The sequence below is a fragment of the Caloenas nicobarica genome, chromosome 7, assembly GCF_036013445.1.
Source record: "Caloenas nicobarica isolate bCalNic1 chromosome 7, bCalNic1.hap1, whole genome shotgun sequence".
Taxonomy (NCBI): domain Eukaryota; kingdom Metazoa; phylum Chordata; class Aves; order Columbiformes; family Columbidae; genus Caloenas; species Caloenas nicobarica.
Genome location: NC_088251.1, coordinates 2843668 through 2861184, shown reverse-complemented (window position 1 = coordinate 2861184; position 17517 = coordinate 2843668). Strand labels below are relative to the sequence as shown.

The 17517-nt window shown below is 40.1% G+C and overlaps 1 protein-coding gene across 2 annotated transcripts in view; it reads left to right on the top strand.

Annotated features, from left to right (window-relative positions):
• The window catches only part of DOCK1 (dedicator of cytokinesis 1), a 287412-nt gene that overhangs the window by 194701 nt on the left and 75194 nt on the right, over positions 1 to 17517 (top strand). For both annotated transcript variants that reach the window (XM_065639491.1, XM_065639490.1), the window contains exons 30-32: positions 12211 to 12289; positions 12908 to 13008; positions 15400 to 15458. In XM_065639491.1, the coding sequence (XP_065495563.1) occupies positions 12211 to 12289; positions 12908 to 13008; positions 15400 to 15458 (239 nt within the window). The remainder of the gene's footprint in view (positions 1 to 12210; positions 12290 to 12907; positions 13009 to 15399; positions 15459 to 17517) is intronic.

Sequence of the window (17517 nt, the reverse complement as noted above, 5' to 3'; positions counted from 1 at the left end):
CCCACTTAGTTTTTACTGCCCATATGAGGCCGTAAAATAATTACAGTCTACTCATGGAGAAGCTGCTGCATTTCAGTGCCATTGGCGTGATAAATTATCTGTCTAGAGATCGCCAGAATGTGGAATTCAGGCCAGAGGAGAATGTAAAAGGAGCATAAATGATGCAGAAATGTTATGCGGGCCTTTTGCCCAACTATACTTTGACCCAGTCCAGGAAAATGGGTCAAGTGACATTGCTTTTTGTCAAGTGACTGGCTGGCTTGTCCAAAATGCTGGGTTTTTTGATAAGACCTGCCCTAGTGTTGGGGACGCACTTATTGCTGTGTCCACATTCAAGTGAACTTTTCTGGGTCTCTGCCTTAGCGAAGGTGAGGACTCAACACCTGGCAGTACTTTTAGGTTATTACGCTGTCTTACAAACTCAACTGTCAGACATAATATTTCAGTCATATGGTGTCCTAAGAAAAGGGTTTCCAAGCTACTTTCAAAAGCCAAATAGTCTCCTGTAGTTTTCAAAATACTTTATCTGTGTTGCATATTTTAGTAGCTTAAAGATCTTCCTCAGGATTAACAGAGAGGGTGAAATTAAAGTGTTGCATAAAAGAAATCACAGAGAACTCGATTTCATTCTGGAGGATCCAGTTGTGAGGATTCTGAAGCCAGAATTTGTTGTATAGCTCCAAAGAGATGCTCAGCCTTCCCTGGACATCGGGTCTGCTTTAGTGATGCTCCCAGGTTTTTTCTACATCCCTAGGGAGGCTGAGTCCCCACATCCTCCAGTATTTAATACAAATTTTTTTTATCAAAAACTTTCTCCCATTGACACACTCAGCCATTTTTTGTGATCCCGATTGCGTTTGCCCTGAGATTTTGACTTTACCAGTCAGAAACTCATTCTCAGCTTAAAATTCCGGGGAGGATTGGGATGTCAGAGCGAGCGCTGGGTCCTCCCACGCCTTGCACACATTTGTTAAAAGAGTGAACCAAAATGGGTTTGATCGTTCAGTTCCATTGCGGTGTCTTATGAGACAGTTTGGTTTGATCTGCAGCGTATTTTAGCCCTTGTAAATTGAACAAAACATGTGCCTAGTGAGGATGAAATGAATGCTGAAGGCAGTTGGAGGAATTTGTTGTCTCTGGGCTTCCCAAAAATAAGGGACATACTAGAACAGAAAAAACAAAGAAGGAAAGGAAAGGAGAGGAAACGAGAGGAGAGGAGAGGAGAGGAGAGGAAAGGAGAGGAAAGGAGAGGAAAGGAAAGGAAAGGAAAGGAAAGGAAAGGAAAGGAAAGGAAAGGAAAGGAAAGGAGGAAAGGCAAAAGAAACCCAAACAAACCAAACCAAAAACCACACTCACATAAAATTTTAAAAAAAAAATCCCACATTATAAATGTTATACTGTTATTATCTGCCCTGCAAGCCTCATTTTTGTTCTGTATCATCCATGACTGTTTCTTTATGCAATCCCATATATGCAGATACATTAATTCCTTCTGCAGGAGCCAAAAATGCAGGTAATAACCACGGAATGGACGTGGCCCCTGCTGGGTGTTGTCCTGGTAGGTTTTCTGTTCCTGGGAGGTGTTGAAGCGTCGTATTGAAACATTATTCCAGTCCTGTCTCGTCGCTACAAACACTATCAGACAAGGAGCCTGAAAGAGAAATTAAAAGAATAGCAAAGCACTGATCTTGTGCAAAGGTTAATAGCCAGGTTAGGCGAGCAATGGTCTGAACAGGAGACGAGCGCTGTTCCCGTCTCGCTTGGCTCTCCCTCGCATACCCCAGTGCCGCCGCAAAACAGTGCGTGTCACTTCAATATCTGAGAGCCACGCTCTGGATCAAGCGCAGCCTTACCTAAAGCTCCTCTAAGGTCTTTTTTTTTTACTTTACCAGCATTAGTGATCCCTTCACAAAGCTGAGAGCCACGTAAGCGTCCGTGGAACAGTAAAGCAGAGCAGCTGGTGGAGCGGAGCATCTCCCGTGCGAGGAAAGGCTGAGGAGCTGGGGCTCTGAGCTGGAGAAGAGGAGACTGAGGGGTGACCTCATTAATGTTTATAAATATTGAAAGGGTGAGTGTCACAGGATGGAGCCAGGCTCTTCTGAGTGACAACCAATGATAGGACAAGGGGCAGTGGGTGCAAACTGGAACACAGGAGGTTCCACTTAAATTTCAGAAGAAACTTCTTCCCGGTGAGGGTGCCAGAGCCTGGCCCAGGCTGCCCAGGGAGGTTGTGGAGTCTCCTTCTCTGCAGACATTCCAACCCGCCTGGACACCTTCTGTGTAACCTCATCTGGGTGTTCCTGCTCCGGCGGGGGATTGGGCTGGATGAGCTTGCGAGGTCCCTTCCAACCCCTGACATTCTGTGATTCTGTGATTCTGTTTATCATTCTCATTTATGGCAAAAAAATCGCATTTTAAGCTCTTCCCAAGGAGTCACTTGTGTGTGTTTGTTGGGGAGGTGGATCGCAATTTTGTGGAAGTTCAGCTCTTCTGGACAGTATCTCTGTGTTTGTGATTCTTGGTGGTTAGACAATAAAAGTAATAGTAAGGCATAGGAATAAAAGCCAAATTTTTTCAGCTCCGTGGAAACTTTCTGCCATCGCAATGAACTTTTGGGTGATGGACAAAGAGAAGGGACCTCCAGCAAACTGAGTTGCTGAGCACACCTGATTTATGAGCCCAGCAGCACTGAGGTGTTAAATGAACCTTTGGACGCTTTCTCTATCCACAGATTATTTTCTTTTTCCTCATTAGTATTCTGTGATGGACTTTGATAAAGTAATTAAATACTCACAGGAAAAACTGAGATTATTTTTTAAGCAACATTGTGACATTTTTTTAGCCAGTTGCAACTGTCTTAACAATTGATTGTAAGATTGATGAAAATGCCAAAGAATTTGAAATGTAGGGAGTTGATTCTATTGATTTATCCATAATTACTTAAAGTGGCCTTAATCTGTATTCGCGTCTCAGTATCCAAGGAAATGAGTAAGTTAGAATGGTGCTGTCAGAAGAAAATGAGAGAGGTTCCCCTGCCTAAAACCGTGAGACACTGTCAAGTATTTGAAAACTTTTGACCAAATTTATTAAGAACTTACATGCTTTGCAGGAGAATTCACCCATGATGTCCTTTCCCATACTTCCCATGATTTGCCTTTTAAAAAAAAATTATTTCTATTACCAGGCTGAATGCTTCTTTAAAAAGCAGTGCAGTAGGGAAAAACATCTTCCACTTAATTTATTTTTTATCACTGCAAAAACCAGCTGAATTCCCATGTAAGCTCAAGTCAAAATAAGAACTAAGAGACTCCGCTCTTGCGTTGTTCATGGTCTGAAGGCATCTTGTGCGAAGGGGCTGTGAGAAAAGCCGTCGTCCTTCTGGGTTTGGAAGGGCTGGGCTGGGTTCAGCATGTTCGCTCACCAAGGATAAGGTGATGAGACCTGTACCGTAGCAAAGACTCTTTGCATTTTATTGAGCAGCGCATGATCATGAAAACTGCTTGTTTAACAGCTAACCTGATTGTAGAGATGTCTTCCAGCAGCACTACAACAAATTACGTTTGTTTAAAATTACAAGATCTATTGCAAGTTTTTGCAAACTAACAAAATATAAACAGTCTCTTGGAAATCAGTAAGGCTTCTTCCTTTAGAATATTAACTTTTGGGTTAGAGGAACACTAAGGCTGTCTGCTTGCAGTAGATGCTACGTTCCCGGTATTGTAGCTTTAGCTAAAAACTCCTAAATTAAATTGTCTTCTAGCATTTTCATTGGAAAACACTATCTCCAAACTTTTATTACTTGGTCATAAAATTCTCCAGGTGGTGAAATTTAGTACGTAACATTTTATCCATGGCTGGAGTTACATCTTGGAAGAAATTTCAGGAGACAAAGTGCTTTTGAAAAAGAGTATAGGAGTCTTCTTTCTTGCAGTCTGAAAGTCATCATGAAGCCACAGAATGGGCTTCAGAGGAGTGATCAAGAAATTTGGAGGGTGGGGGCAGTGGGACCCTGCCCCAGCTTGCCAGGGAGGTTGTCCAAGGGAGGCTCCATCCTTGGAAATACCCAAAGCCCAACTGGACACAGCCCTGAACAACCTGTTCCAGTTTGACCAGAGACCTCCAGAGGCACCTTACAACCTCAGCATCTCTGTGCTCCTCTGACACTGGGTTTGTTCAGCCTGGAGAAGAGGAGAGGAAGAGGAGACCTCATTGCGGTCTCCAGCTTCTTCACAAGGGGAGCAGGAGGGGCCGGACTGAGCTCTTCTCTCTGTGACAGTGACAGAACCCAGGGAACGGCAGAAGATGTGCCAGGGGAGGGGCAGCTGGACATGAGGAAAAGGTTCTTCACCCAGAGGTGCTGGACGCTGGAACAGGCTCCCCAGGGAGGTGTCCCGGCCCCAACCTGACAGTGTTCAAGGAGAGACTGGACAACGTCCTCAGACACACGGTGTGACCTGTGGGGTGTCCTGTGCAGGGACAGCAGTTGGACTCCGTGATCCTTGTGGGTCCCTTCCAGCTCAGGACATTCTCTGAGTCTATGACTCTACGCCGAGACCATTTAACAGACAATGGTGCATCAGGTTGAGGATTGCGTTGGTGGTGTCCTCAAGCTGCGGATACTTTTCTTGCTGGGAAGTCCCATCGGTTTTAGCAGGTGTCTGAGGTGCATCAGTGTGGATCCATCTGGCTGTGGGGTGGGCAGAGTGCGTCTTGCAAGGATGTTTAGCATAGAATCATAGAATGTCCTGAGTTGGAGGGGACCCACAAGGATCATCAAGTCCAACTCCTGTCCTTGCGCAGGACAACCCCAAAATTCGCAGCGTATGTCTGAGGGCATTGTCCAAATGCTTCTTTAATATTGTCGACAATATTATCATTTGAGCAGACTGTAAATCCAGACCCTTTTAAAATAATGTTTATTTCTATGAACATTTTTCATGTGATTGCCCAGTCCTGTAACACTGTTGCCTGTCTATTCCAACAGCGTTGTCCCATCAATTTTATTTTAAGGCACTGCTGCTGAACTGCAAAGGTGGTTTGTAAAATAATCCCTCGTGCCTTCTATTCGGTGTCTATAATTTCTAGTCAGACCACAAGTTTGTCCTTCAGAACTTGCAGTTGTTTTCCATTCATCTGTCCCCATTGTTTTAGAGGACACAGAGCACAGAATATAAATTAGGGAAGAGGTGCCAGTGATTATAGATAATATGCTAAAACTGTTTCTGAAATATTTATTAGAAAATAGGTTAATAAAGTGACATGGTGCACCTGTGCCAGTGTGAAGCAGACATTATGAGAAGATGATGCTAATCTAAGTATTTAGTAGCAAGTCTTCACTGGGATTACTCCGTGCTATTATCATGGTCAGCCCGGGAATTGTAATTCAAAAGAACACAAATGATCGAGGTTTTTGTTTCCTTTTGTTTGTTTGTTTGGTGGTTTTTTATTTGTTTGGGGTTTGGTTTGTTTTGGTCTTGTTTGATTTTTGTTTTTCTTTTTTTTTGAGTTTTGACTGCTCTGTAGCCTGATGAATTAAGAGGATATTACAAAGAATCTTTTAAACTTTTTTTTTAAGGAAAAAAAGAGAGAGCGGGTTAGACTGGACAGAGAAATATCATATACAGAAGTGTAAAATGAAAAGCATTTTGGAAACCTTCATTTGGGCTGGGCAGCTGTCAGGTCTGGAGGGGCGAAGATGGGTGGACAGTAATAAGATCACCCGAAAAGAGTGAGAAATTTGGGAAGGGAGAAAATTGGTGGGAGATGGAATGAAGAAAGACACCTTCATGCTCACTCCTTTTCATGATTTCGACTTGTACAAAATATGCATATGAGGTCACTACCTATTCTCTGTGTTCCAGGATTAAATAATTGGGCAATCACCCTGCTGTGTGCAATGTCAATAGAGAAGTGGTTATAGGAGTGTAATAAGTACAAGCTTTAATTCATATGTAAGTAAAAAGTTGTTTAAAACTTAACAGTACTCTGCAACACCGCGATGTTGAAAAGGAAATTGAAGGTATTTGAAGTGATTGCTGTTGAAAAGAAGCCTTTGCTATTCATGCTTTAGCGAGTGTTAAACTCAGGGTTGGGTTTTGCATTGGGATTTCAAGGTCTAGGTCTGTTGTTTCCTACGCGGTCTGACAAGATAAGAATAAGTCTGTCTCACAGCTGCACACTAAATTTGTTTCCCAGAGAAGCAAAAGCTCCAGCATGGGAAGCATGATGATGTGCAGGAAGGCTGATCAGCTGTAATAAAGCATTCATTATCCTTCCATCTAAATTAACTGAGATGACATAGTAATAGTGCCTTTCAGAACCTCACTCCAAATTCCTTCTCTTTTATCGCATTATCAGCTAAACCTAAATTATTTTAAGGTGTATCCGTGTAGTGTTGTTTAGATAATTATTCTGTCATTAGGGAAGCCATTTGTTCGTTCTTTCATTCTTCTTTTTTGATGTTTGCTTAAGGAAAAATACTGGGGAGTACATTTGTAGCTCGTATTGTTTTATGTTTGCCTAAGTGCTTATAGTGTAAATCCAAATTCCTGGGTGATAGAGATAACTAAATAATGTGCAAAATGGAATATACTGTAAGAATGTTTCTACTTTTGGAATATCTCTTTCTAGATTATTTCTCCAGAAAAATCTTTTTGCAGAGGCAGTTTGATTTGTGTGTGAGAGTTACCTGATGAGAAGTGTGTTGCAGCATCCTTGGCTCCTTTAGCTTTTGCAAATACTTCCCAACGATGTGAGAAGCTGAGTGAAAGAAAATGGAGCATAGAATATTTTTAAATCAGGGCATTTGACTAATTACAAGAGAGGATGGAGGAAGAAAAACCGACTGTACCTGAGAAAGAGAAAAAAATGAGTTCTTTGGCACAGTGACTACTATTACACTTATAAATTGAATCCCGTTGTCCCTTCTTCATTTATTATTGCCATTTGAAGTCTGGACTCGATATATGAACAACCTCCTGGAATCAGCGAGGTCGTTTGCAGGAAAAAGGAGCCTCTCTGCAAAGATAAAACTACAGAATGAAACCATTAATTTTTGCAGTGCTCCGAGGGACAATTTCTAAGCATGCACCCACAGACCAATTAACCTCCTGTGGGCCTGTTGGGAGCGATTAGTGATCAATAACAGTAAAAGTACCCAGAAGTCCGTAGTTGCAATTGAAGTTCATGGCTTGAATCAGCAGTGTATTAATTGATTTATTGACTCTGGATTGAGAGCCATAAATGGGGAGGAATTACTGGAGAAATTAGTACTAATCTGTCCTTCTGCCTAAGGCAAGACAAGGTGAACGATGCCCAACCAGATCACAGGTGTTTGCTTAACCTGATTTTTTGGTTCGGGGTTTTACTTTGAGAATTTCTGCTCCCACTTGCCTGTCCTTAGCATCACGCAGTATTTCCATGGTTTTCTGTATCTCTCGCCCTCTTGCTTCCCTCGCCGGATTGTCGTGTCCCTCTCTGGTGACTTCAGCTGAACGATATCCCAGCTGTGGCCTTGCCAGGGCCAAGCAGATAAGAAGTGCTTATGGAGCACTTGATAAAGGCGTCTTATCAGGAAATACATGAAGAGGGATAAAATATCAAGCATTCCTGGTGATGGTATAGTACATAACTGCGTTGGAATCTGTCTAAATACAGAATAAGAGGACAGTCCCGACTTCAAGGGATCTCTTCAATAGAAGAGACAACAAAAAGCCGCTGATGCATTTGGGAGCCGTCCCCAGGGGCTCAGCACACATCAACCTCGCCGTTCGTGTTGTTATTTGGTAGATACTCACGCCCTTTAGCAACGGTTGTTCTTCCTTCCACGTACCCTGAAGTGCCTTCCTTCTGTAATCATATTCCTCCTGTTCTAATCACATCATAAGAAAAGTTAATTTCCTTTTTTTTTAATTGGGTTGATAAAAGTCTTTTGTCTGACAAATCTTTTCCAATACGTTAGCTTGAGATTTTTGTTGCTGTGTGTGACATTCTCGGTGTTGCAGCAGCGCACCCGGCCAGCGGTTCCAGCCTCTGACCTTCGCTCTTTTCCAAGGTTTAACTTTCGTGGCTCTTCCTGACACAGGAACTGAACTTCAAGAAAAGCACTTATTTTTCTGCACATGCAACTGGAAGCTAATCTTCATTATTAATTGCAGCAAGATAAGGCGTGCCACAGCGGATGGATGTTCAGAGTGATGCCCGAGTGCACCTCTCATCCACACCCGTGCTCACGGCAGCCGCCGTGTTCTTCAGTATAGGACTGATGCACTTCCTTTAATTCCATCTCTTCTGAAGAACCACATTTCCCCCAATTTTTTCAGCTTCTCTAACTTTGACAGTGAAGTATATTGAAAATTATCAGTACCTGCTTTGGAGGAAGAAGGTTAAACTAACACCTGGAATGATTCTCAAAATTTTTCTCCTTCCTCTTTTTAATTTTATTTGGGCATAAACCTGAACCGTTCCTACATTCATGAGTTGCAGCAAACTTCACAGATGATAACATGCCATTTCATAGATTACAGCCAAGAGTTCATCAGGCAAAATTATTTCCTATCCAAGTAGTCTCTTGAGGGTAATAACCTTTCTGTCTGGTTAACCATATGCCTGAGTGTTGTACCAAAATGATGAAGCAGTGCCCACCTCACCATCTTACTTTTGCCATGGAGCCCTGTGTCCCTTGTCATTTCTTCTGGTTCTTTTTTGCTGAATTGCAGCTTGTTCACGGGATCGTGTCTGAAAACGCCGGGTAGAAACACTCACCTTTTGCCTCGGCTTCAGTTGATTTCAATACTTGGGTGCAACATCTGTAGCAGAATTTCCGTCCAGCTTTGTGTTTGACTTATCTTCATCCTAAAGATGCTTTCTAGAAGCCTCATTATTTCTCTGCCATTTTAGATGGCCAGCGAAGCCTGGTATTAGTAACTAAAAACTGAGTTATCTTTTTTTTTTTTTAATCAGTCCTTTTCACTGTGAAGGAGCAGGTGGCTCCTATCTGTGTGCTTCAGTCTAAGCATGGAGATCAACCTCATTGACCACCTTTTGAAGCAAGGAGTGTCCTCTCTGGATTACCGTTGTGGTTTGCCTTCTCCTAGATGAATTTGCTTCCAGAGGATGCTCTGGCATCTTCTATCCCAGCCTCAAACCAGTATGTTCCACCTAGGAGTGACTGAGTCGTGGCATTTTTTTCCATATTATTTCCAGAATATGGACAGATTCTCTCAGATCCCGTTTCAGATCCTGTCTTTGCGATCTTGTCTCAGTTCGCCACCTCTCCTCACTCTTGTGTCTGTATGTAAGAGAATGCGAGGTGGTCAGGAGTGGTGGTCAGTGATCTTAGACAAAGAGAAAACTACGTTTATATAAATCCAGCCTTTCCTTTTTGGGCCCCAGAACAGTAAAACTTTACTCCGAGGTAAAGGATGAAATCTCTTTAATCTTCTTCTCCAAGTACACTGCGCAACTTGCTACTTCTTGATGCCAGTATTTTAATATGTATTCTTAAAATTAACTTCATCAGATCAAATTCATCACAATTTTGCTGTTTTCTTTTGGCACTAAATGATACTAGAAAGTGCAGAGCCATGGCAGGGTCATTCTGGCGACCTTGGTTGTGCCAGAAAGTTGCGGTCCTTAAATCGGTTGCTGATTACTCCATTTCATAATATCCCTTTTCCTCAGCTAACTCTGGATTATTCAGGGTGGATCTTACTGTACCATGCCAGTCATGTTTGACTTTGCAGTACCGTGATCTGGAATAGTCATATTTTGGCTTCCCCTCCTGTTGTTCTAAAAGGACTGTCAGTATTTCCAGCGATCTTTTCAGTACTGGTTGAAACAGGCACAAAATCCTAATTTGATTTGCAACTGAAGGTATACTGTTGCAATAAAAATAATTTTCTGTTGACTTCCACTGAGACAAAAACTGGTCTTTCCTCACTGACGTGCATTTAGAAGTGTTTTACCCAGTAACGGAAGGATTGAGTGTATCACCAAATTAAATCAGAATTAAAACGGGGTTTGAGTGATTCAGAAATCAACACTTAAATCTCTGCATCTCTTCTTTTGATGTTCTTCTGTAGGAAGTCGGGAGGAATTCCTGCCTTCCCAGAGCAGCCTGGGTCCAGGGGTTGGGTGGTGGGTAATTCCAGTTTAACAGATGTGCTGCGGTTGGGTCCTTTTGCAGCTGCAATGTGCAGTAGCTTCTGCGTTATTTGTTCTTTATTGATATTCACTGGAATTAATATAGGGGGAAAAATGAGAGTTACAATTTAAAGAAAAATAATGGTATATAAAGTAATGAGATTGTTCCAAAGCCTAATTAGATGGAACAGATTGAATACATTACAGTGATGTCTTGAGGCAACATAATTAAATTGTAGGCATAATCCTCCCTGTATTGGAACTGATTTTATCTTTGTAAGGCAAGGAGCATTAGATGGCCCTTCCTACTATGTTAAATTACTAATTCTTCTAGGAGGACTTACAGATCTCATAGACTTTAAAACCACAAAGCAAAACAGGCTATAATTCTCCATATCAGACTGCTGATGGTCTGATTACATGGATAACTTCAGTTTCAATCTTCGTATGTGCCACAGCTCAGTAATTGAACCATCGATCTAAAATACATATATCTGCAGTATATTATTGTGTGTGTTGAATTCATCTCATTTGTAAAATCCCTTAATGAAGTTGTTTCAAAATATATATGCTGACAAAGATACTGGTGAATAATGCACAGAACTGCTGGTCCTCAAACGCATCTCTGTGTATTCTGAGTGCAAGTGCATGGGCACCTGTGGCGTCTTAGCTGTAATATAAAGAGTAATATTGGAAAATGTGTGTATGTGTGTATACCTAATATACATATGCATTTACTTTTTTCTGTATTCTTCCATATTTCATGTATCTTTCATATTTAAACATTTCTTTTGTATTTTCTTGCATAACTTGAATTTCTGTTTTCACATTTGGATACTTCTCCATTACACTGCTATGGGGATGATCTGACTTTATAGTACAAACACATCCCAATGGTGTCAAAATTCTTGCCTTACTTTATTAGTTTAGAATCCATAAATACTGTGTCTTAGCATCCCGATGCCCGTGTGTTACCTGGAGGCTTCATTTCTCTTGGATTACCAAACATTTAGCATTTTTTTTTCAGGACAGACCACTACATATCTTAAATTGTCTAAAAGATCTTTCTAACTGCCCCTGCTGGTTTGTTTTAAATAATTCTGATATTTGTTTGTCAGCCTGTAGGAAGATTAATTTAGTTATTTGATAGTGAACTTTGTTATTTGATAGTGAACTTTGTTATTTGATAGTGAACTCTCTTTTTAAAGACTGCTATGGGGGAGGGAAAAAAAGCAGTAAGTGTCATAAATGGTCTTTATCGCTGCTGTTTTTTTCAGGAGACATAAATCTCGACCACAGTCTGCTCGAAAGACAAGCTCATTTGTCTGGGCATTAGCAGGCACTTTCATAGCATAAATTTAAAGTTTTCAGGAAGAATCCAATGTTTATTTTGAAAATGGAGATTAGGGTACAAAGAAGAATCAGTTTACTTTTCAGCACCATGAATATGTAGTGACCTACTTACACCATTTGGTTTTAATTTTAAAGCTTGTCAAGGCAACTCCTGCTGCAATTTAAGCAGTGTCCTTTTCAGAAAAGCCATAAACTGCACTGGGTACTAAATTAGCATTTGACAAGTAGACAACGTTTTGAAGATGGTCCTTCATAACAGTATTTTTATGTGTTATTGTGCCATAAGTAAAATAGCATTTGCCTCATGTTTGAAAACTTGTTTTGCTTAACCTGGGAGTTAAAATACAGCCAACTGCAGGTCTAGGTTAAATACAACACTTAGATACCGTAACTTTGAAAATCTATATATTTTTTTTGTAGTAAATTGAATTTTTAATGATCTCTTGATTATCCAGAGAGACTTTGAAGACAAGTGATTTCTTCCAAAGCATTCCTTGTGTTTCTGCATATGCTCATTTACTTGATTAATTTTGAGAACATCTGCATATAATCCTGTATACTTAGCAGTGGTGAGATCACACTGCTTTTCAAGTAACAGCTACAAATTTCACTTTCCAGACAGACTCGGATTTTTTTTTGTCTAATTGGGATGCCAAATGTACAAGGGTACCACAGAAGAGTGCGTAATTATGTAATTTTCTCTTGATCTTTCAGAGTCTTCCTGCGAGCAATTAATCAGTATGCAGATATGCTAAACAAAAAATTTCTTGATCAAGCCAACTTTGAGTTGCAGGTAAGAAAAAAACATCGATGTCTTGGGGACTAATGTTAATGTTATAAGAATTTTATGCCCTAAACACGTAATTTTGGGGTATGTATGTGCAGTCACGACCCCCAGGTGCCCAGATAAGTCTTTTCATACTCAGCAGGTACGTACGATCCATTTGTCTCTTGTGGGTCTCGTCCTACAACAGCACCAACTCTTCCCCGGAGCATCATAGAAAACTCCTCTTTTCCTTCAAAATTGGCAAAAAGACACTTTAGCAGAATTCTTGCCCCAAATGCGGGGCTTGGGATGCGGCATGTGACTGTCCTGATGAGAAATGTGCTGGTTTAGGTCACTTGCTCAGGATCCTTTTCATTTTCTTCATATTTATGTTCACTTTTAATTCTACTCGAATCATCAAAACGCAATCGATTAGGATTTGCGGATGGGAAATGTTTAATGGAAATGTAAACACAACGAGATGCACTGAGAATATATCTAGAAACTTCGTCTCTGTGGTGTCTGTTGTTTTCGCGTTTAAATATTTATGTGCATAATTCTGACTTCGAAGTTGTTTTGTAGGTGTGCAGAAAAACATTCCAGAGAATTAATCGTATCTATTCTTGTCATTTTGCGGGTTTTCAGCTTTGGAACAACTACTTCCACCTGGCTGTTGCTTTTCTCACGCAAGAGTCTTTACAACTGGAGAATTTTTCAAGTGCTAAAAGAGCAAAAATACTTAACAAGTAAGTTCAATTCATCATCTAAATCACGGACAAGAACTTGAGGTCTGTTAACATAATTTCAGTTTAATTTCTTAGCTAAATCCATTCAAATTGAGATGCACTCATGGTATAATGAAAGGTTGGTTTTAAAAACATGAATCGAGAGTTGCATGTGTTTCTACCCTTGAATCAAGATCTAAATTACATGATTCACTAGTGATGAAGACGGTATTTTATACTGCAGGATGTTCATAAAGTCAAGACTTTTCAGAAGTATTAACATATTATAAAACTGATTTTTTAAATCACTTTAGCTTTGTGCTTATTCTAATCTCATTTTACATGCGCTCTTTATTGCTTAATCCCTAACGGCCTTTTAGAGGGAATTTTTGTAACTACAGCCAGTTTTGCTGCAATATCCCCGAAGAATGGGTTTGTAGAACTGCGGTCGTGTCTGCTCTCCTGCTTAAAAGGGATTTCATCGCCTACCTCTGAACAGGGAGCTTGAACTACCCGGTCGCTATTCAGAATCCCACAGCAAATGAAACCTGTCAAAAAAAATTTTTAAAAAATCGAGAAAAAAAGACTGGGGCATGAATATTTCATTTAATGTGTGTATTTCTCCTAATTTTCGCTGGGGTTCCAGCGTAGTGGACCTTATCGTTAATTAAGTAAACACTGAGCACTGAAAAAAGCCAGTGGGGTGTTTTTTACCGAACGTGAGGTGTGGATTCTCTTTCTGTGTCATCTGCCCAAGTTTGTTCCCACAGTCACTCAGGTTATTGCAGTTAATGCACAAAACCGGGGATTTTCCAAGCTGATTCCCTCTGCTCACACTCCTTCTATGTGTAATATATCTCTATATAGAGAAAGAAGATGCATTTTCTATTATTTCACCTTCTCTATTGAAGCCTTTTTGTACATTACGAGATCACAGTGAGAATGGGAAGAGTTTATCACTGCCGCACTGACACATGATTTTAAAAGCGCTTTTTTTTTTAACCGTTTGAGTCGCAGTATGACCAGAAAAGGTGGGGCTCTATGTCCCGTCCTTTTTATTCAGCAGCTACGTTTTGCCCTTGGAATTCATCCACGCCATGGTGAGTTTTGAGGCGCTTCTTTGGAAGCCGAGCTTCACCCGAGCCTTGAAACAGAATTTTTAAGCACCGTATCATCTCATATACGTACAAGCGACTCGTGGGGTGTCCTTGATGAAACAGGAATATTTACAAATTCAGTGAAAAAGCGATGCCAAGCAGAGCTCCTTGTGCTATAAATATCATATACAACATAATAGTTATGCGTTTGCAAAAGGGTATCAGGGTGGTTTTGTAGAACCAGGTAAATTTTATTGCATTAGACTTAAAGTCCTGACTGAGCAAAAAAACAACAGCTGAGCTGAAATTGGACTGGAAATTACTGTCAAAATACATTTGTGGGCTGATACTCCCGTTTGTGAGGATAGGAACCTCAGAGAGAAATTTTCTTCAAGTGATTTTTATATTAAACTGAGCAGTGTATCTTGCTGAAGATATTCAAGAAATCAACAGACATTTCTCACTGTTAATATAAGTAAATAGATTAAGTCATTTTAAGTGGTTACTTAATGAAGTTTGCTAAACTGCGAATCTCTGTTTATAATGATTTTACGAGTTGTTACTTTCAGTTTAATCGTATTTTGGAGACAGAAATCAAGGCCATAAATTCTTCAGGATGCAATAAATATATGGTCTGGAAGCACAAATTATTATTGCTATGTGAAACTACCACCAGTTCTGTGCCAAAGGGATAAAATTAATCAGTTAATTCAATATCACACTCACCCATCTTTTTAAGTATGTATTTCAATTAATATGTCAAACATTTAATAATTAAACATTTAATTATTGTAATTTGTAGTTTTTGCTAAACGTTACATTTAAGCATTAGATAATAACAGATTCTTAATGATGCAGAAGAATCTCTTTAATCTGTATTAATGACAGGGTATCTCACTATTATCCCACAGAAATCCCACAAGTTGCCAGATATTACCGTTTTGCTCATCTTGTTATTTAAGTGATGATCTTTAACATACAAATATTCTGTGTAGCAAATAAATTCTTGGAGCTCATTATAGTTCTGATCCCATTATTAATAAAGGCGATAGGATGTTTTCCATTCATTAAGCTTGCCTGGTATTAATGTGGAGAGGCAGTGTAATATTAATATTAAAATCACCCCGATGGGAGCCTGGGTCATCTTATTGGTATGGGCTGAATTTGGAGAACCTGATCCGTAATTTTAAATATTTTTGAATGTTGATCAGATTTTGAAATGAGATGTTTCTGCTTATTGCTATTTGATTTTTTTTATTTTTAAATTTTTTTATTATTAATATTATTTAATGGTGGGTTTGTTTTCTTTTCCAAGGTACGGTGACATGAGGAGGCAGATTGGTTTTGAAATCAGGGACATGTGGTATAATCTGGGTAAGTAGCCTGAGCACCTTTTGCTTAATGCTTTCACTCAGTGTTTGTATAAACCAAGTTACAGATGAAATGAACTTGCTTTCTCTTGAAATATTGGTAGGTTTCCAGAAGGCATTTCAAAAGCAGGTGATTTAAGAGATAAAGCCTCCTCTGCATGCTTATTTTTGGGCAGATACTTAACTGCAGTCAGTATTTACATATCTTCTATTTTTTCATGGTGTTCAACCTCATGCTGAATAAAAACAAGCTGTTATGATGATGCCTGTTGAATGCTTTTTCTCCTTAAATATTTATATAGAGAGGGAGATATATGTATATTTGCACACAGATCCATGTGGATCCCATAACTGGGGCTGTAGCAGAGTTAACACACCCAAGGGATATCAGGAGCTTAGCCTGGAAATTTTGGTTAAAGTCTTATTTTCAGTCTTGTTTGGCTGCATCTGAGTGACTCAGGGAGATGAGTAAAGAATGGGAACTTGGGCATCCCTGGAGTTCACAGGTAAATTAGACATATCTGACTATCTCAAGTCTATATGATTCTGTGGGTATAATTTAGCTATATGGGGATTGAATTTCATGAGAAACTGAATATTTCCCGTGACCTGAGTGCACTCATCTGCCAAATTTAATTTTCCTGAGCTTAACAGCGGAGGCACTTCAGCTTTTCCGAGTTTAATTTTTAGAAATAAATGCCTTTGCCACTTCACTTATATCTCTAGCTGACCTGTTGTTGCTGAAACTTGAAAAAAATCAGCATATATAAGGGAAGGGAACACAAGGGTTCATAGATATTTGATATCACAGAGTTTGCATCCACTCTGCCGGAGTGATGAGAAAAGGGAGCGGATGAGTTCACTTTTTATTAGAAGCATCTTGGGTGAATTAAGTGTCTGGAGAACAGATTAAAGCATAGAACACACCTGATATGAGACTTGACGGACAGCTAATAAAATCAGCCCCGTGCCTGATGCTGGGGCATCCAGCTCAGGACGCCGGCAGCTTTTTTGTCAGTAATTACCCAAATCCTTCCCTGTTGCAGGCCCACAGTCCTGTACTCACCTGTTATCTTCACTAATTCCTCCAGCGCCTTTGGAGTCTTCAACCTTTTCTGCTTTTCCTGGAATTTACTGGGCTGATCGTAAAAAAATCAGCATTCATAGAGACACATCTGGCGACTCTTACATGAGGCTATTTTATTCCGTCTGGGGAGTGGGGAGTGCGTTGTGCTTTTTACTGTTGACGCTTGGACAAGTTATTGAGTTGTTCAGTTTTTCACCATTAACAGGGAGATGATAATAATTTCCCCTGGAGTTTTGTGAATCGATTGGCATGGGAAGGGGGTGTTTTCTTCAATATTTCTTTCTGTGCTGTCACGAAAACCTTTTATTTTTAATAACGATTCTATAAACCAAGATTATCCAGGTAGATGACTCCGCGACCTCCTCTACCTCTAATGTCTGTGATTTTCTAAGTGTCTGGGATCATTAACGCCAAAAATCTCACACGTTGAGGGAGTCAGTAAATTGCTGCTCTTCCCAACAAAAGCTGCAAGGGAAAGGTAAATCGGAGGCAGGACCCCCATCCAAGGTAGATTTACACTTCTCATAAGAAGCACCTTGCTTTTTCTCATCTTTGTAACAGAGATGGTCGGTGCTTGTCATGTTTAACTTGTGGCTCTTCACCAGTCTCATGGATGTCACAGCATCGATTAAGAAAGAATTCTGACTTCCCACGGCAGGGGAATTCATTGGGGGGTGCTTGACACTTTTTCTTAGAAGTTGCGCTACATTAGTCAAATTATTCATGTATAGGTTCAGAAACAAAATCAGAAGTGAAAAGCTATAATTCTTCTGTATGCTTGAGCATGGGATTTTTATGGCTATGCCATTGTGCATAAGAGATGATGAAGTCAAACAACCCTGACTTTTGATTTACGTGTTAAAGGGTATGGATAAGCCTCAAAAATTAGTATTTTGTCTCATCAGTTTTTGTTCATAAGTACCATGATTAACATACAATGCTTTCTGAGTTAGAACTCCCCAGTTGGGAACAAGAT